The 20,892-nt window shown below is 41.6% G+C and overlaps 1 protein-coding gene across 1 annotated transcript in view; it reads left to right on the top strand.

Moving 5' to 3' along the window:
- The window catches only part of LOC150087119 (uncharacterized), a 447,878-nt gene that overhangs the window by 256,168 nt on the left and 170,818 nt on the right, over window positions 1-20,892 (top strand). Inside the window, exon 17 of the mRNA XM_090372381.1 lies at window positions 10,483-10,655. Within this exon, the coding sequence (XP_090228507.1) occupies window positions 10,483-10,655 (173 nt within the window). The remainder of the gene's footprint in view (window positions 1-10,482; window positions 10,656-20,892) is intronic.

The raw sequence follows: 20,892 nt of genomic DNA, 5'->3' as shown, positions 1-20,892 counted from the left end.
GGCATCTCCACGGGAACTCTCCAAACTTCCACACTGCCAAAACTCACAACTCTCTCAAAAAAAAAACCTCCCTCACTCCTTTCTTGCATCTGCCTTTTGTTTCAGCCGCTCATTCTATTTTGATCCAATCGTCGTTCGTTCTCCATCATCTCATTATTCTCATTCGCTCTCTCCCACTTCTTCCGTTTTTTCTTGGCCCTCCCTCTCCTGCGGTAACTTCCTGTTTACAAAATTTCCATCAACTTCGATGAACTACTGGGCGTCTAGAAATTTCTATATATTTCCTTGTGATCATTCCCGATTCACTTACCGCCATTAGTCCACTCTGTTTCTTCTCTACCGCTCCTTGGAAATTAATAAGTGCTCAAGGAGTCGGTCTGTTTCAAATAGCTGCAGCCATTTCTACATAGTGTATATCGCATCCAGGGTTTTCTTCACCCTCCTAGTTCTTAAAATCTTCCTCTCCACAAGGGGGAGTCGGTTCCCTTGTTCTTTCCTTCCAAAGAGCTGCTCACTTTCTGTTTATGCGACCATGAACTGGCCTTGCGGTGCTCCCTTTGTACTAGTGTTCCAGTGCTCCCATTGTCTTGTGTACCGTCCTGCTACCCCCCGTTGTTACGTTAATCCTCCTCTACTTGACTGTACGGTACAGAGCGATCGCAATCTAAGCTGAAATCATCCTATGTACATAATATTATTTAATATATACATTTTTTTCTTGTTATGTTATAATATTTATAACATAACATTCGCTAGGATAAGTGTAAGAATTTTGTTCTTACATTCCTTCCGCCTCCCTTTAAAATTTATATCCCCATTATAAATTTTCTACAGGTTCCCTGCATGTGCGTCTTCTTCCATGGCCTACTTATTAACAACAACCTTAAATACTCCTATTCCTATATACAATTCTATACATGTACATTAATTAAAATGTAAAAATTTTTTTTTTTTTTTTTTGTCACTAAAACTATTCCCATCCCATTTTTTTCTTAAATGCTGCTCCTAAATACATTTGTTCTACTACAGCCAGTTCCAGGGCCTCTGCTAATGAATTTGGTTTTCTCCTCAAAATTTCTTTTTTGTATTTATCCCTGACCCCCATCAAAAACTGCCCCATCAGGATTTTGTCAAAAGCGCTACTTTCTTTTTCCGATACTTCTGTATTTAATTTTACATTTATAAATCTTTTATGATACTCTTCTACTGTTTCCCGACTTGTTTGAGAGTAGTTATTTAATATACCTATTCCTTCTAGAAAAGAGTTTTTCGGGGAAAATAGCTTTCTTAATATCTTTTCAAATGCATCTAGGGTTTCCACCTCCATCGCTTGGGTCTCCTCTAAATATTTAGTCTGGGCCCTGCCCTCCAGCTTGAATTCCGCCATCATGACTATTTCCAGTTCAGACAGGCCTTCCTTTTCTTTAATCAGTTTTAGTCTCCGTAGAAAATAGTCTATGCTTTCTGATGGCTCGCCCCTAAATGTTTTTAAAAACTTACTAAGTTTGAGTGTCCCCCTATTATCGTTCCCTACACTGGAAATAATAGTTTCTACTGATGTCTCCCGTCCATTATTATTTTCCATTTCTCTATCCCTACTGCTGTTCGCTCTCCTTGTAGCCATGACTTATCTTTGGGGGTTTAACTTAACTAACAATCTAATTCCTCTTTAATTCCAAAATTATATATATATCTTAATCAATTCACAACTATATGCACATTACCTCAAATTAATCAACCTATTATACTTACTATTCTTTTTTCTGGCTCGCCAGCTGAATTTTTTCCTCAGTTTCAGCAACTGAATTACTTTTTATTCTGTCGTTCTGAACACCAGCCTTCCGTCGTGAGGATATATCCTGGCTTTGCTCGCCAATTGTGGGGGGTGTAATTAGTGTAGATTCTGGGGGGATAATATTTTCTGTATGTCTCCTCTGGACTGGCTGAATATTCAGAATGACTCAATACTACACATGATAACCATATACAAATTTGTTTATTTCACAGTATATACATTAAAGAATTGTATCATACAACATCAATTGGTATAATGTTAATAACTGGCATTATATGTGTGTTAAGATGTAAAATTAATAGCAAATGATATAATATGTCTCTTCGTGTCTTTCTGCTTTTTCTCCTTCTGGTTTAGGTTACATCTCCTAACATTATTTTTACTTTCTAACAGTTAAACTTCCCAACTGGAATTACCTCAGTGGGCTTAACACCTCTATGGATATTGTCCTAGATTTATAAATCCCCGCTATAATCTTTCATTAATTTATCCCTTCCAAAATAATTCAATCTTAATATCTTGTAACGTTTCTAGTACATAGAACACCTTTACATCTTAACTTAGAACATACCAGTCTCAAGTACATGTATCTAATTCTTCCTTGCTTTAACTTATCCTTGAGATGAAGTACATACATCTATGAACCCTTTTCTTCCTTTTATACTAATCAATACCAAATCTACTATCAACTAAATAAACATTTTTCTAAAGTCCTTCTCTTCAAATCTACTATCAACTAAATAAACATTTTTCTAAAGTCCTTCTCTTCAAATCTAGTTTAAAATTATTATCTCGTACTTACATATTAACTTAGGGAATCACTCCTTACACTACCTTTTCTCAGTTCAGGGGCGACTCATCATCGACAGCATAGGCCATCATCAGGCTCCAACTGGAAGTATTCATCGGCAAAGGAACTGCTGCTCTTCTACAGGGATTCTCCTACGTTCAGGAACTCGCTCTTCTTTCCATACGGCTATTAAATAAGTTGCTCCGGCCTGCTTTTTGGGCGTCTGATCAGTTCGACGAAACTGGGAAGCATAATAGGATTATCAGGACTCTTCTTACTGCTTTATTAAGAAGCCTGGCTATGTAGTTCTTCCTTATCGTTCTATGGTGAGGCTTTTCGATCCTTTTTTTACTCAGCTCCAGCATAGGTGTTTCCATCTTTCAAGGATTATCTCCTTCCTATTTCAACAACTCTTAAACAGCATCTCCCACAACTCATTACTCTGGCCGCTACTTTCTGGCGATTCTCCCGGCACTTCTCGGGATTTCTTTCCAGCCGCACATCACTCAGGCATCTCCACGGGAACTCTCCAAACTTCCACACTGCCAAAACTCACAACTCTCTCAAAAAAAAAACCTCCCTCACTCCTTTCTTGCATCTGCCTTTTGTTTCAGCCGCTCATTCTATTTTGATCCAATCGTCGTTCGTTCTCCATCATCTCATTATTCTCATTCGCTCTCTCCCACTTCTTCCGTTTTTTCTTGGCCCTCCCTCTCCTGCGGTAACTTCCTGTTTACAAAATTTCCATCAACTTCGATGAACTACTGGGCGTCTAGAAATTTCTATATATTTCCTTGTGATCATTCCCGATTCACTTACCGCCATTAGTCCACTCTGTTTCTTCTCTACCGCTCCTTGGAAATTAATAAGTGCTCAAGGAGTCGGTCTGTTTCAAATAGCTGCAGCCATTTCTACATAGTGTATATCGCATCCAGGGTTTTCTTCACCCTCCTAGTTCTTAAAATCTTCCTCTCCACAAGGGGGAGTCGGTTCCCTTGTTCTTTCCTTCCAAAGAGCTGCTCACTTTCTGTTTATGCGACCATGAACTGGCCTTGCGGTGCTCCCTTTGTACTAGTGTTCCAGTGCTCCCATTGTCTTGTGTACCGTCCTGCTACCCCCCGTTGTTACGTTAATCCTCCTCTACTTGACTGTACGGTACAGAGCGATCGCAATCTAAGCTGAAATCATCCTATGTACATAATATTATTTAATATATACATTTTTTTCTTGTTATGTTATAATATTTATAACATAACATTCGCTAGGATAAGTGTAAGAATTTTGTTCTTACACTGCTGTCTGAAAGCAGCCATTGCTCACCTGTCATGAACAAACAGTCTTGGGCAAAAATCGCTGCTACCCGTTCTGTTTCATCTCAATTAGCAGCTAATCAGAACCCTCATTTCCCCAGGTCACCCTTTCAAATTAAGAGTCACCCTGCCAATATCAAGGAAAAGGGTCAGATTAGGATTGGTACCTCCACGTCCTCTATTCTGAGATCGATGAGCAAGCCTTCCACCTCCCAGCACAGAAGTCTTTTTATTTCCCGACTGGGGGCACTGACAACTGCTGAGGAAATTGAGACTGCAATAAGTAAAGAACTGCATACCAAAGTACCTGCAAATTTACTCAAGAAAACGCAAAATTATTCGTCCTTTAGAGTAGTTTGCGAAAGTCGGGCATTCAGATCAGTTGCATCCACATCTGTATGGCCAGTTGGCACTCTAATCAGGCCTTTTTATGAATCGAAAGACCCAAAACCATCCAATGCAACTTCATCTTATGACCAAAACCGAAAGATGACACAACTCTCCCCTGCATGACTAACTAATTGTGAAACAACACTAGTGTCTCTCGACCGTCGAAAACCACCGCACCACACATCCAGCTCCAATCACTTTCTTGCCCCAGCTACTGCTAATAAACATACCGATGTAATACCACATAACCCTGCTTTTCAATCACTTTCAATTAACAGTATAATCTCCACCAGGCCTAATCTGTTGAGGTGTTCAAAAGCATCTACAAAGAGATCAGCACTTATGAAAATTCCCTTTCAACTCACCCTTAGAGTTTTCTACCAAAATGTCCGGAGCCTCCGAAATAAGCTTGAAACTCTCGAACAACTCTTGTTGTCCAATAGCATGGATGTAATTTGTCTATCAGAAACATGGCTTGAACCTGACCAGGAGTCAATAGCCTATGCTGCGGCCGCTGGTTTTTCATCGTTCTTCACATAAAGATCTCAATCTAGAGGCGGCGGTGTTGCCATCTTCGTCAAGGATTCCAACCTGAAATTGGTGCACGTCACATCTAGCAACTCCTTATTTTATGAAGCAATACTCGTGACTGTGAAGTTTAATGCCTGTTTAATTGATTTAGTGGCAATCTACATTCCCCCAGCTCCAGATACTGCAACAATTGACGATGCTACTAGCTGGATAATGAGTAAGTTACACCCTCCTGCTACGCACATTCTCTGCGGCGACTTTAACCTTCCACCTCACCTGAGCCCTCTCCTTCAACGACTAATGAACAATCTCTCTCCATCAAAGTTCACGATTATCAATGAGGAGCCAACGAGAGGCGCCAATCGCCTTGACTTGATTCTATGTTCCGGAATTTGCAGAGTCGACATTCCACCAGAAACGTCCTTCAATTCAGATCACGACCCAATTGCATTACTTCTTGTTCTGCCTATGCCCAGCTTCAATTGCCGTAATACTGTTGAAAAGAAAATCATATTTTCTCCGAATTTTCTGGATCCAAAAAAGTGCCTCGAGGCAGCGCAGTCTATTCCATGGCATGTGCTTGATGGATGTGACCCAATCCTCGCAGTTGACCTAATCACAAGATGGATAAATACAGTCACCCTCTATGCGTCAGCCAAAACCGTACACATTTCTCCAAGAACTAGAGCTTGGTGGACCAAAGATCTAGCGCGCAGTTTCCACAACAAGCAGTACCTTCACAGGCAGTGGAAAATCTCTGGCACAACCCAAGATCGAATCCTATACTCCAGAGCAAGAGCTATGTTCAACAGACTCAAGGCATCAGCAATAAAGAGATACACCGATACTACCTTGTCTAAAGGAAAAGCGCCATACTCATCAAGACACAGTTGCATTAATTCAAATCTTGATCTAGTTAACTGGATGAACTACATTTCAAGATTCAAAACCAAGTCCGCTTCTGCCGAAATCCCTCTCCAAAACTCTCAATTTGCTGCTACTGATGACCTGTCCATAATTTCCATCACAAGACAGCAACTGACATATGCAATTAACTCCCTGCGTCCATCTAGTACCGCAGGCTGTGATAAGATACCTCATTTCATAATTAAATGCCTTAGCCCCTATATCCTAGATGCATTACTCTCAATCTACAACTCAGTTCTTTCCACACGAGTTTTCCCTACTCAGTGGAATGAATACTCTGTGAGGCCACTAACTAAGGTTAAAGCACCAACAAGCCTAAAAGATTTCAGACCAATCTCAACTTCTTCCACCCTCCTGAAACTTCTAGAAAAGGCACTCCTTCCAGCATTAAACAAACAGCTGATGCCACAGAAGCTGAAACAGTTCCATTTCGCAGTAGAAAATAGATCCACCATAACAAACCTCATGGCCGCACAGATATCAATTCTTCAAGCCTTCGAAAATAAATCTGAATTAGCTATAGTGTACGCCGATATTGAAGCTGCTTTTGACAGTCTAGACGTCACAGCCCTTCTCAGTCTTCTACAATTCTTCTTCAGGATTAATGGAGACCTTCTAGCTTTCCTCACCGCCTTATTGAAGAATAGAAGTGTCCACCTCACTTTGAAGAAGACCCACTTTTCAAGAAAAATCAATGCAGGAGTCCCACAAGGTGGTGTCCTGTCTGGCCTTCTCTTCTCAGCCATTCTGATTCCTTTTATGCGTCTTCGTGATGATGCTATAATATATGCCGACGATATAAAGTTTCTGACCTTAATCCCACCGTCTGCAGACCCAATGGCAATTACGTCTTCCATCACAGAGAATTTGACCGACCTTTCAACTTACTTGAAGATGTTTGGATTAAACCTTAACCCTTCAAAATCTGCAATAATGATATACTCATTGAAACACCAACCAACAATAATTCAACCTTCAGTTTTAGGTACTCTCATCCCAGTAGTTACCTGCCATAAGGATCTTGGTATCTATTTTGATCCGAAGCTGAAATTTAATGTTCACACGGAATACCTCCGGAAGCGATTTAACACCCTACGCTGGAGAGCGAAACAACACCTACTTCATTCCAATGATGCCGCAACCACTACCAGATATCTTCAAGCCACTGTTTATCCGGCTATTTTATATGCAGCTGAGATCTGGGCAAATGCGTCGCCCTCTCTTCAAAAACCGGTGTTCTCGTGTGAATACTGGACCCTGAAATGGGCCACAAATAAGCATCGCCGACCCCCTCAATTGAGAACAACTGACATGACTGAGAAGCTAAATGTACCCAGGCTTCCGAGGTTAATTGACAGCAGGCGTTTAATGACGTCAGTAAAAATGTACACAGGAGTGATAAACGCCCCAAACATCTGGGATTTCTGTCAGTGGCACAATCCTCCGCCATCCTTGAGGTCAGAGCCCACACTAACCCTCAAATACAACCGGCTGAAACTGTGTAGTCTGTTCTTACCTGCCCAGGCACTCCCCAAAATTCAGGCACTGCTCCGTCTTGGAGTCGACCTACAAAAATGGCTACCGACTACAAATACCGTCACATGCTCCTCGAGTGGATTACATCGGTGGAACTGGGATAACTTCCTCCATATGACGTTCAGTCCTCATATTTTCATTATTATAATTTCATTTTTACATGTTTAATTTGTGTAACTAATAATTTCCATGTAATGGTAAAAAAAATGTTTTGCCAATTAATCTCAATATTATAATGTAAAACTCCTGGCCATGTCGCCGTGATGAGTATTATTGTCTCTAGTACATGTTCTGTACTTATCAGCAATAAAGAATTTATTTATTTGATAGGGGAATAAAGCAAGGATGTCCGCTTAGTCCTTTGTTATTTACGTTAGCACTAGAACCACTGCTGGGAAGAATACACAGAACTGAGGCCATTCATGGGATACCATGAATGGCCTCAGTTCTGCCAAAGCCAGCAGAGCAGTGTATGCGGATGATGTTACCGCCACTCTCAGTACGAGTTATGCAGTGGAAGAATTTATGTCACTCGTTAGATCTTTTGGTAAGAAGTCGGGGTTAAACATAAACGAAGATTAAACTAGGATCAAATTGTTAGGGGAATGGATACATGGGCCTTTACCACAACGAGAAGTGGAGTCGGATAAATCGATTCAAATATTAGGAGTTCCGTTTAGAGAGAGTCCCATGCTACCCGTAGGAGGGCTCACCACTAAAATACGGGATAGTTTAAAAGAGTGGGAAGTGAGACAATTTTCTTTTTTGAACAAATCCATCATTGTTAGAACTGTAATTCTTCCTATAATCTTATACACAGTGTTTACAACAGGAATCACAGCTAGGACAACGAGACGATATTGCATTCCAACATTTAAGTTTCTATGGAGAGGAAAACGGCAAGAGATAGCGCAGAAATTTTTATTTTTACTGTGGGAAGATGGAGGAATAAGTATTTCAAAAATTGATTTGATGTGTAGCTGTAAGAGACTGCTGGACATGGCAAATATGTTGCAATTTAACCATTTAGAAGAGGTACCGATAAAATATTTTATGGGATTTAATACAGCCTTAATTAAAGGCGGCAATTATCTAGGGCCAGCAGCAGAGACAATTCCTGCATATTGCAAAAAAATTCGGCATATGTGCACGCAATTAAGGGAGAAAGATATAGATCCTTTTAAGGGTGGTTTAAAACGATTCTACTGGACACTGTTTAACTCAGAAAATCCAGAAAAGCCAAATTTAGGAAACCGCAATGCGCAGTTTTTTAAAAAATCTAAAAATTGGCGGAAACTACCCATCGCGTATTGACTTTTCGTGGAGGGTTGGTTACGGAAATATACCAGTGAACGATATCACGTATATATTTAGTCAGACAGGCAACTGATTATGCCAATTTTGTACCAAAATTAAAACAGTGTACCATTTATTTTATTACTGTCGATTCGCACAGGAAATTTGGAAGAGAATTTGTAGATTTTTTAGGATAAGACAGTTCACGCTGGATGAGGTAATTTACTTGCAATTCGATCATCCCTTGGGCAAGAAAAAAAGTTCACGATATTTTTAATTTCAGAGGCAAAACATCATGTTTGGAAGCTTCTGCACCACCTGCACAGAAGAGGTGGCTTTAGATTACTTTAGATGAGGTTCGTCTAAAGTAATCCAGTTTTAGTTATTTAAAAAAAAAAAAGCACCTGGGTTTTTTTCGTTTATTACAAAATTCATTTTTCTTCATAAAAATCTAGATCTCTTAGGCTCTCATCAAAACAGTTCCATGATTTAGGTTTGGAATTTATAATTCATCTGTTTGGTTTAATAGATTTAGTCCAGTGGGTTTTTTTTTCTTTCACATTTATTTGAAGTAGTGCAATACCAGCTATCTCGTTGTGAAGGTACTCACAATATGAGATACTATTAAAACGATACCTTTTATACTACATGCGTAGTTCAAATTTATGGGTTTACTATGGTGTATCTACACCGATATTATATAGTTAATTACCAAAACCCATAAGGATTCAAATACAGTTTTGTTTAGACAAAACTAATGATAGGTATGTGAGCACAGGTGGCTAAAAGCAGTTGTAATGTGAACAGAGAATATGAAATTGAGTATGATGAGCATCACATTAAGACTATATCCTGAGTCTATCCAAATTTATACGTTGGGTAAGGATTGCTTAACCATCCAGGTAATTTGAGTTGTGTTGGCAAGAATGACAAGGCAATTTGACTTGATTTACAATATTTTCTTTTCATTTGGTATCTGAGGCGCGAAAAAAGGTCAGAATTGTAAAAGAGATCGGTACACAGGTTCAACTGATCCTGTGTAATACGCATCTACTAACACATGGGTAAAATGTAATACGCATGTCCTAACACATGGGTAAAATGTAATACGCATGTCCTAACACATGGGTAAAATGTAATACGCATGTCCTAACACATGGGTAAAATGTAATACGCATGTTCTAACACAATATATCTGCTTTAACCTACAGCAGCGCGGTAAGAGCTGGAATGCAGTGAAGGCCAACGAAACATGCAAAGTGAAAGAGGGATTTGAGACTAACACAGTCGACATAGATGTATACGAAATGAAAAATCTATAATTACCTAAAGATTCAGGGTTTCTAGAAGGATCCACAATAATACCAGACAGATCACACAACATAAGTGCAAATAGCGTAAAGAAATTCATGACAAAAATGTAATTTTCGTGGGATACAAAATAAGGGCAACCTTCAAGTCAAACACCCACGCTGAGTACATAAATCAGTTATCTATGGCTGTTATTAGATTGCGGTAATTTTCTGTAATGGGAATCATGCCCTGCACAAACTTCTTTTGTTAATAGAGAATTTTATTATTGTTTTACTGCACCGAAATTCAGTCGTAAACTTGTTTTGCTGAACACTTAATGTTCTATGGTCGGCAGTATCTCTCCTAGAACTGTGCAGACCAAAACAGCTTGTCACTTCTAGATTTGTGCATACCAACCAAACAAACTAAAGTTTTTTTTGGTTTATCGAAAAAGGCTGACCTTAGTAGCCTACAACACACGCTACTGTACGCAGACACACATGTGCAAACGTTCCCAGTGTTTCTCTCTGTGATCCTTGTTTCTTTGCTGATACTTGGGGTTTATATGGGTGAGAGCAATAAAGAATGAGCAAAACTTTTTTATTTTCTTTTAGTAACTGTCCAGTGTAACCAGCAAGATATGCTACTGACAATCAACTTCGGAAATCCCTTTCATGGAAGAGTATATGCTAAGGGAAATCCTGCGCAATGCTTTGTTATGGGCACTGGTCAGACGACTTTGCAGTTTGCGGTTTCTTTGGGATCGAGATGCGGCACCAATCAAGATGTAAGTATTTTAATTTCTAGTTTATTATCTGTAATTTAATCTACGGAAACATTTTGTTTATGACATTTATCTCTGATGCACAAGGCTTTGTTTTTCCAAGATGTATTTATCATCGAGTACTTCCTGAGAGACTTGGTGCTCTTGTAAGAATAATAACATTCTATATGTAGATAATCTACATATAAAACGTAGAGACCGACTAACTCAGGAAGACTGCTGTACAAATTGGAGCAGTATGGCATTAAGGGCAAGTTTCTGCTATAGATGAAGGGACGTTGAGGGGAAGAAGCAGAGAGTGGTAATCAATTACATTGCTTTTGGGAACTAATGGTATTAGTGGAGTCCCCCAGGATTCGGTGTAAGGACCATTGTTTTCTATATCTTCATCAAAGATATTGATGAAGATATATATATATATAGAAGGTATATCAAGCTTAATGTTCAAGTTTCCAGACGATACGAAGGTTGGAAGAGTTGTTAATGACAGTAATTACATTACACTACTGCATCAGTTGCTAGAAAAGTTGAGCAGATGAACTGAGAGGTGGCAACGGAAGTTTAACATTGATAAATGCAAAGTACTGCTATGGTTATCAGTAACCGCAGAGTAACATACCAACTGTGCGGTACTCAGGGTGGTGGAGAATGAAAAAGACTTAAGGGTAATTGTGTAGTCAGATATCAATATTTCTGAGCACTACAGACAAGCTTCAAGGGTAACTCGTTGGGTCTTGTCAATGATACACAGGAATTTTTCTAGTAGTAATAAAGACAGTTGGTGTTTGGGTTTAGGAGCGTCTGCAAGTAAGGTCATTTTTCTCCGTGTGTATTGTCTGTAAATTGCTTGGGTTCTTAGGTCGATTTTCTGTTTTCTAGATGAAAAATCCGAGTGTCCGGGAGAAAACACCATGCTCCTTCGCCTGACACTGACTAACTTAGCTGACTGACTAATTTTTATGGGTCTTTTCCACAACGTGAAAAAGACCCATAAAAATTCTTCCCGTCATCGAGGGAATTCTAACTGGTCTTTTCCACCCAGCGTGAGGAGGACGGCGACCACGACGAGAGAGATAAGGATGTGATTATCTCCTTGTATAAGGCAATGGTCATGCCACACTTGGGTACTGCCGGTGTAACAAATGCCCTGTGTACATAAAGGCCAAGAGCAACCAAGCAAAGCTTGACTATGGCAGCACGCCCTAAAAGATGTGATATTTCAATGACCAAATTATTCAAAATTAATGCGCAGCGGGCAAGAGCAGTTAGCAGGTTAGCAGGCTAACCAAATTCGTATAAAAGCAGATGAAGAAAACTCAGATATAATAATCCTCCAATAACCCACATGAGACAGTTCAGAGGATATCCACTGGTCTATAAAATAATACAATCAGAGAAGAATGCACCGTAGGCCGAAATTACTGTTAGCAAAATCTCCCACTTGGACACACACTGCCTGGGCAGTGTGTTGTCCACGTTATTAGCTCAATGGGAAGCTGTTATGTTATATCTTTGTACTGCAGGCGAGGGAGGACATTACCTTTGCCACTAGGTACCGTGAGAATGTCTTACAAACTCTTTCAAACGAGAAGATTATCATTGGTGCTGATGTCAGCTGCAAGTTGTCAGACTGGCATTACACACTCCGGACGGACAGGGTACCAGAAACGGTCAGCAGTTTGAGGAGTTCTTCCCAATTCTCCCTTTCCAGTGTTAAATCAACGGAACAGTCTATCAACCTTCTGCAACACGATGTGGGAAGCGACCATTGACATCACTTTTGCTACAGGAAGTATTATGGCAGTATCACCGGATGACAGTTCAGGACTCGTGGACCACTTCAGAGCATAGGGTCATTACATACCAACTCTCCAGAACCCTTGTCAGATTTCCTGCTCCTAAGAAATCTTAACAGATACGCAATAAGCAAAGCCAACTGGGAGCTCTCAAGACCTCGCCAACCACCTTTCCGTGGCAGATGACAATACATAGAGCAAAACCAACAGTAACAGCCAAATCTACGGGAAATAATTATTAGTGCATTTGACAAGGTAATATGAAAGAAGAGCCCTGCTCTTGATGCTGTTCCCTGGTGGTGCTAGGACCTTTAATGACTCCGCAGGGAGGTGAACTCAAGGCGAAAGACCTCTTCCAGCGGGTGCAACGATCTTGAAGTTGAAACCCTCCGCCAAATGTACAAAAGGAAGCCAGAAACATGTACACAGCAAATTTCAGAAAGTGTAAGCGGCAATCCTGGAAGGACTTGGTATCTGCCACAGGGAACACTGATATAAAGTTACCACCAAAGAAACTGACTTCAGCATCTTTTCTTCGTCATGAAACATGAAGGTTATTGCAGTATGCCGTTGACCGTATCTTGGGCAAATGTTTTCATTCCAGAAGACCATTTTCGTTCTTGTTGCTCTTGGAACAGCAACCTTCATCCTGAAACGGAATTAAAGCTTGGACAAAACTTAATCCCAGTAGCACCTGAAACAAAATTCATCAGCCTTATATTCGAACAAAAGGTTAACATTTTTACATCATATCCGTCAATTCGAACAAAGTGCTCAAAGAGCCTTCGCGTATTGTCAGATATATCGATCAGTACTTGGCGCCTTCGTAGCCAGGTGGGCAGGAGCAGCAGTGCGCAGAACACGCTTCTTGATTAGACCGGGGTTCGAGCTGGTGACCACAAAATACAGAGGATGCGGAAAGGTCAAGGAATGGCCATCGCATATCCCCGGAGCAATATGGCTTTAGTTGCTAATGCTCGTAAAAACCAAATAACAACATCCATCAGTATTCGAGTAAGTCGGGTACTGATCGTTACTCGTCCCTTCAACTTTATTGTGCACTCGTTCATTCTAAATTAGATAACGGGTCCCATGGGTATGCATCGGCTTAGAAACAACGTACTTGATGGTGATCGAGATCACCATCAAGCCTGCGTATTTCTGCTGGAATGTTCCGAACGTCTCCTGCCCAGAGTCTATATGTCGAAGCAACCGAACCATCCTTGTTTCTCGACGAAAGAAATTGTCATTACAGTACACTTTTAAACCAAGATCATTGCCAGTCCACATGGGCATTAGTTTTTGAGTCACATTGGGGAAAACCTCAATTACAGCAGTAAGACTGCCAACAATCCATTTGATATTTGTGTCCGATATTTGTGGCGTGGAGGCTCAGAATAGGGGATAGATTCCTGCCCATGGAGATGCTCCACAATGTCCAGGAGATGGATGTGGACTACAAAAAGTTCATAGAGGACAAACCGTACAGAAGACGCATCATCAGGGACCAGCTTTCGTCTTCAACCGAGTGACTGTCATCGTCCTTTCATGTGTCTTCATTTCACATGTTAATATTAATTTTATATGTAAAATATGTAATTATACGTTTTATGTCCTAATACATGTTTTAAGTAATTTTTCCTGTATAAGTTATTTAATGTTAAACCCCTAGCATTGTCGCTGTTGTGGGTATTATTGCATCAGGCAATCATGTAACCAATCACTGCCTGCAATAAAGATATATATATATAGATATTTACTAAGAGAATCACAGCACATCACAACAATGTTGTGATTCAACATCACAACACATGGTGTGGCTGAGTCGGGTTTTTTTTTTTTTTTTTGTTAGTTGTTGGCGCATCAGCTTCTGTGGCCATAATGCACCTCCCAAGTTTTTGCATTTTACTGTGATCCAAGCCTGAGGCGGGATTCGAACCGTGAAACTATCAACAACGCGCGCCTGCAGCACGGTAAGTACCCCAGCATTGCAGGTACTTGCTGGAGCGCTCCCTCTGGACCTGGAGATAGTTCAGGCGGGGCTACTGTTTTTGCTGGCCAGGGGAGTGGCCGCTACCCACCAAGGATACACGACTGACCCGGCGGGCAACCTAAAACACGAAAAAAATAGGCTACAGACCCACCTCCTAGACCTTTGGCAGAGAAGATGGACAGAGATTACAAAAGGCGAAGTAACAAAAAGATTTCTACCAGACTTCCGGAAAATATACCCAAAGCAGCCACCGTGGTACTTCCCAGGGTACCATATGACAACACTATTAACCGGACACGGACCCTACAAGGAGAAGCTGTTTGGCTTCCGGCTCGTTGAGGACCCCAACTGCATATGTGGGGAAAGTGAAAGCTGGAGCCACATAGTCTATGATTGTCAACACTATGAAGACCTCAGAGGGCGACTAATAACAAGGTTAAGATACTTTCCAAAAGGACTGGAGCACCACTTCCTGGACACTGAGGATGAATATAGGGCACTCTCACAGTATGCTCAAGACCTATTCACTAGGAGAAAAACACTAATAGCTATCTACAGCAACGTACACAGAGATTGACAAAAATTGGCGCCAAATGTGACAAAAAACTGAAACCCCGCAGAGGACCAGTACTTGGACAAGAAGAGTGCTGATCACAAGGAAGAGAAAAGCAAGGACGGGGGAATGCAGCACAGACAGTAGAGAACAGACAAAACGCAGCACAGTTGGAAACAGCTTGATTACGATCTGAAGAGGACACCCTAGCCCTCTTTACCTATTATTCCCACTTCCTTGGGGGGAGGGGACATTTTTGTTCCTTCTCCTCCACCCCCAAACTTCTACTCTGGTGGGGCATGGGCATGCCCCACTGAAAACTGGGGCTATCTACTCTATTGGCCCCATATTTCTGTCTTTTCCCCCCCAATCTTCGGTCTCCCTCCCCTCTCTACCTTCATCATAGTGAAAGCCCCACACGTCAAAAACTTAATATGATAAAATTACCTTACGCCCAAAACTCGGCCTAGCAAACCAAAGCGACATTACCCCTACAACAGCGCAGATTTTTTATTTATTTTTTTTCTTTATTTATTTATTTTATTTTTATTATATTTTATTTATTTATTTTATTTTATTATTTTTATTTTTATTATATTTTATTTATTTATTTTATTTTATTATTTTATTTATTTATTTATTTTTTATTTTTTTTTATTTATTTTATTATTATTTTTTTATATTTTTTTTTTATTTATTTTTTTTTATTTTTTTTTTATTTATTTTTTTTTATTTATTTATTATTATTATTTTTTTTAAAGGTCCTAGCCGCCGAAATCCCAGGAAATTAAGCGGCAGGACCTGCCAGAGTGAATCTACAGCTGCTGGGTTCCTGGTCTGCCTCCACGGGGCGTAAGTGGGACAACGTTGGGCCTCAATAGGGGTCCAACGGCTAAATGACCAGATGAACAACGGTACAGAACACAACACATGAACAATTCCCACACACTTTTAAATCTCTGGCATTTCCCAGTGAACTGGTTCACTACAATGAAAGCAACGCGGAGATGGGGGAAACCCCTGGTGCCGTAAGACAACAACACACACTTACACTTACACTTACTTGCTAAGGATATTCCAGGATTGTAGACGAAAGTATCTGCTGCTCATCTCTGTTGACTTTGCTGTAGCGTTTGATTCACTTTGGTAGCCAAGCGTCCTGGCAAGGTTCAGTGAGGCTGAGGTGTCTCTTAACCTCTAAAAAGTAATTGAAAGCTATTTAACGCAAAGAAGAGTGGAAATAAACGTACACTATCAAAAAAATAACAGGAGAGGTGCACACAGGATGTCCGCAGGGATCGGTGCTAGGGCCGCTCCTGTGGACAATGGTCCTCGATGAATTCTCGACGACTGACCTGGATTCTGTGGCAGCGCACGCCTTCGCGGACGACTTCACATTGACGGTAGAGGCGCCCCGGTACCATTTTGGCGGTCTGGGTGCACAGTGTTCTTATTGATTTGATCTAGCGTTTATTATAGTGATCGTAGAGCTTTCCACAAGAGACTTCTTGTTATACTGTGCAGTGACTACTGCTAACTGATAGGCCTTACTTCCACGCAGTCCGGGGTGGACGGCCAGGCGAGTTCTAGTCGGCTAAGTTGTTCTTGATCGGCGGACTTGTCGGTCTAAAGTGATCAGTGTAGTGCGGGACTCTTTGGAATCAAACATTGCGTTCCAAGCCTATAAAACCATATAATTCCCTATAACTATATTTACCTTTTAAAGTACTGTTGCAAAAAGTGTCTGTATTTTATAGATCATGTCTGTTCAGCCAAGGGTCAAGCTAGGCTCGAAGACATCGGACTCCGAGACGACTGTAGTTGTTGATTCTGATGCTTCTACTTCTGCGGACGGCAGCGTTGGAGGCTCAGGTCCAGTAGCGACTCAAGTAGTGCTCGATCGTTTGCTTGGAGACCTTCTCGAGGTATACATGGACGATGACTCATCTAACGACTCGACGGTTGTCGAGACAAACAAGCGAACTGCCGTGAAGCGGCTCAGACCGGACTCCTCAGATGACGAGGATGATCCGATGGAAAACTTCAAAGACATGAAGGTTGTGCGTCACAGGATTACATGTTCAATGACTCGAACAAAGTCAACAGAACAGCTATGTACACTGGTCCAGCTGGTCCCACATTCTAGGAATGTGGGACCAGCTGGTATCTAAGGCTGTCGAGGTGTATGCCGAGAACCTGTCACTAAAGGTGATGTTGAAGAAGAGTCAGTCCCCTGTCAGCGTTGCGCCCACATCGTACGCAGAAGCGCTGCGAAGCCAGAAGAGCTCAGTTCCTAAGAAGACAGAAGTACATGCCGTTCTGATGAAGTCTGACTCAGAAACTCTAAAGACCAGTGAGGCTGTGAAACAAGTAGTTCTCCAGTCTGTAAAGCCTGCCTTGAAGAGTGTCAACGTTCGAAGAATGAGAACTATAAAGGACACAGGAGTCGTGCTGGAGGTGGCCAGCAAGGAAGATGCTCAACGCATTCTTACCTGTGAGGCGATTAAAGCTAAGGGTATGAAGACGAAAGTTCACAAAAATCCCGGCAAACGTCTCATCGTCTACGACGTAGACGCTGAAGTCGAAACAGAAGATTTTCTATCGGAGTTGTATGAGCGCAACTTCAGTTCGTGTGGTGTGACCAGAGTTCATTTCCAGAAGAGTACTTTGATTCGGTTCATGGCAACGGTCGCGAATAAGGATACCAAGAACTGGATCATCGAGGTTTCCAATGACTTGCGGAACATTGAGAAAGGCAGAGTGTTCTTGCATTGGTCGTCTTACAAAGTCCGTGACATCTACTTCACAGTGAAGTGCTTCAAGTCTCTTGCCTTCGAACACCTAGCGAGGAACTGTAAATTCAAGGCTGTGTGTGGTCAATGTGCCGGAGAAGGCCACTTTTTCAAGGTGTACCCCAAGAAGGCCGAGAAGCCGACTTTTGTGAACTGTTCAAAGCGAGGAAAGGTTTCCGACCATTCTGTACGAAGTAGAGACTGCCCAATCTACAAAGGTTACTTAGAACCGATAAAGAGCAAGGTCGTTTATGGATAGTACAACCATTACGCCTTCGCCGAAGGGTTCCGAGTAATACAAATCAACGTTCAGAGATCGTATCCGGTAGTTCGGCCAACTGTCGGTAACTCCGACAGTTGGCCGAACGCTCCAGGAGGGAAAAATGTGACTGTATCCTTTTACAAGAGCCGTACATGGCGAATGAAAAGGTTAACCCCTAGATTATAGGGTTGTTCAGTCTGGTCAGGGTTGTCAGGCGGCGATAGTCGTCTGCAACAGAGATTTGGTGATTACCCAGTTACAGCAGTTGTGCTCCACGCACTATGTTTGTGCGGAGATTGTTGGCTCATTTGACAGTGTACTTGGTTAGTATTTACGCCCAGTATCGGGAAGAACCACAGGCCTATATTCGATATGTCGATGAATTATGTACTGTTTTAGTGGGTTAGAAAATACTCATAGGTATTGATGCTAATGCCAAGTCAGTTAGTTGGGGTAGTACAACCTCGGACTATATTAGGTACTAGGTATGTTCGGGGTCTGACAGCACCTGGGATTTCTCCCATCTCCGCGTATGTTCTCTGTATCGGACAAGCCAGAGATTTAAAAGTGTGTGGGATATGTACTATGTAGTTTGTTGTGCCCATTGTTCGTCCGGCCTGTTAGCCGTCGGGCCCCTAGTGAGACCCGACGTTACCAATACCCGCCACAGGGAGGCCGGAGGGGTGTTACCAATATTTGTACTCTGGCTGGTCTTGCCACTTACTTTCCTGGGATTTCAGTGGCTAGGACCAAAAAAAAAAAAAAAAAAACAAGGTTGATATTAGTGATACTTAACAAGTTAGTATTAATAGTATGCGACGTGGGGCTGTAAGTGTGTGTTGTTGTCTTACGGACCAGGGGTTTCCCCCATCTCCGAGTTGCTTTCATTGTGGTGAACCAGTTCACTGGGAAATGCCAGAGATTTAAAAGTGTGTGGGAATTGTTCATGTGTAGTGTTCTGTACCGTTGTTCATCTGGTCATTTAGCCGTTGGACCCCTATTGAGGCCCCTACGTTGTCCCACTTATGCCCCGTGGAGGCAGACCAGGAACCCAGTAGCTGTAGATTCACTCTGGCAGATCCTGCTGCTTAATTTCCTGGGATTTCGGCGGCTAGGACCTTAAAAAAATAATAATAAATAAAAAAATAAAAAAAAAATAAATAAATAAAAAATAAAAAAATAATAAAATAATAATAATAAAATAAAATAATAATAAAACAAATAAATAAAATAAAAATAAAAACAAATTTAAAAAATATATATAAAAATAAAATAAAAATAAAATAAATAAATAAAGAAAAAATATGAATAAGTGAAAAATCTGCCCTATCGTAGGGGTAATATCGCTTTGGTTTGCTAGGCCGAGTTTTGAGCGTAAGGTAATTTTATCATGTTAAGTTTTTGACGTGTAGGGCTTTCGCTATGATGAAGGTAAAGAGGGGAGGAAGACTGGAGATTGGGGGGGAAAAGAGAGAAATATGGGGCCAATAGAATAGATAGCCCCAGTTTTCAGTAGGGCATGCCCGTGCTCCACCAGAGTAGAAGTTTGGGGTGGAGGAGAGGGAACAAAAAACGTCCCCTCCCCCCAGGGAAGTGGGAATAATAGGTGAAGAGGGCTAGGGTGTCCTCTTCAGATCGCCATCAGGCTGTTTGCAGCTGTGCTGCGTTCTGTTCTGTTTTGTCACACATGGGGCGAGCCCCGTCCTTGCTTTTCTTTTCAGTGTGATCAGCACTCTTCTTGTCCAAGTACTGGTCCTCTGCGGGGTTTCAGTTCTCTGTCACATTTGGCGGCGATTTTTTTTCAATCTCTGTGTACGTTTCTGTAGATAGCTATTAGTGTTTTTCTCCTGGTGAATAGGTCTTGTGCATACTGGGAGAGTGCCCTGTATTCATCCTCAGTGTCCAGGAAGTGGTGCTCCAGTCCTTTTGGGAAGTATCTCAATCTTGTTATTAGCAGCCCTCTGAGGTTTTCATAGTGTTGACAATCATAGACTATGTGGCTCCAGCTTTCACTTTCCCCACATATGCAGTTGGAGTCCTCAAACGTGGGGCTGTACGGTGAAAATGAGTTTTAAAAACCAAATAGGTTCGGGCAAGAATTTTGATGTTCTCCTTTGATTTTGAAATGTAGGGCTAAACGCTGTGCAAGACAAAAATTTGGGGGGAGGATGAAGACTGGGGTGAGAAATTGGAAATAAGGGGCCGACAGAGTAGATGGCCCCTGCAGGTTGTGAGGCATGCTCGTGCCCCACCAGAGTGAGATAATTGGGGAGGCAAGGAGAGGCAAGCCTCTCCTCCCCAGAAGTTTGGAAAAAAAGATCCGCTCAAGAGAGTGCGGATTTGGGTCGCCAATAGGCCGTGCCGGCGGAAGAGTGCCACCGTATGTCGTCCCCATCAGTTTGCAGGCCCTAAAAAGCTGTCCGTTGAGTCTCATCTAGGTGGGACTAATAGGGGGTTAAATCTGGGATGTCATCCTTCCAGACTGCATGTGGTCTGGGTCCTGTTTTCTGGTCATTATCTTGGGGTCATAATCAAGTCTACTGGCTGTCATTATGGGGTTTTATCCCTTCCGTGATGTTTGCGAGTCCTCACACTGCCTTTTGTCATTATGTAGTGGGTCTATGCTGCAAGGTGTCCCTTGGGGCAGTGTCCCTTTGTTCTGATGTCACGACTATTTAAAGGTGTTTTTCGCTTCCATTGGCGGTAATCATGACTCTTGTGGTGAGACAATATATTGTCACTTGTCTTTTCCCAGTGCATTTTGTAGTCAGTCCAAAGTCTGCATAGTCGGCTCCTGTGTGTTGTCTCGCTGCTATTTGCAGGTTTGTTTTGTCTCGTTCAGTT

The sequence above is a fragment of the Mastigoproctus giganteus genome, chromosome 4 (genome assembly GCF_048544385.1).
Source record: "Mastigoproctus giganteus isolate SK-2022 chromosome 4, ASM4854438v1, whole genome shotgun sequence".
In the NCBI taxonomy this organism is placed as follows: Eukaryota; Metazoa; Arthropoda; class Arachnida; order Uropygi; family Thelyphonidae; genus Mastigoproctus; species Mastigoproctus giganteus.
Note: the sequence above shows the minus strand (reverse complement) of the source record. Positions and strands in the feature narration are given on the sequence as shown.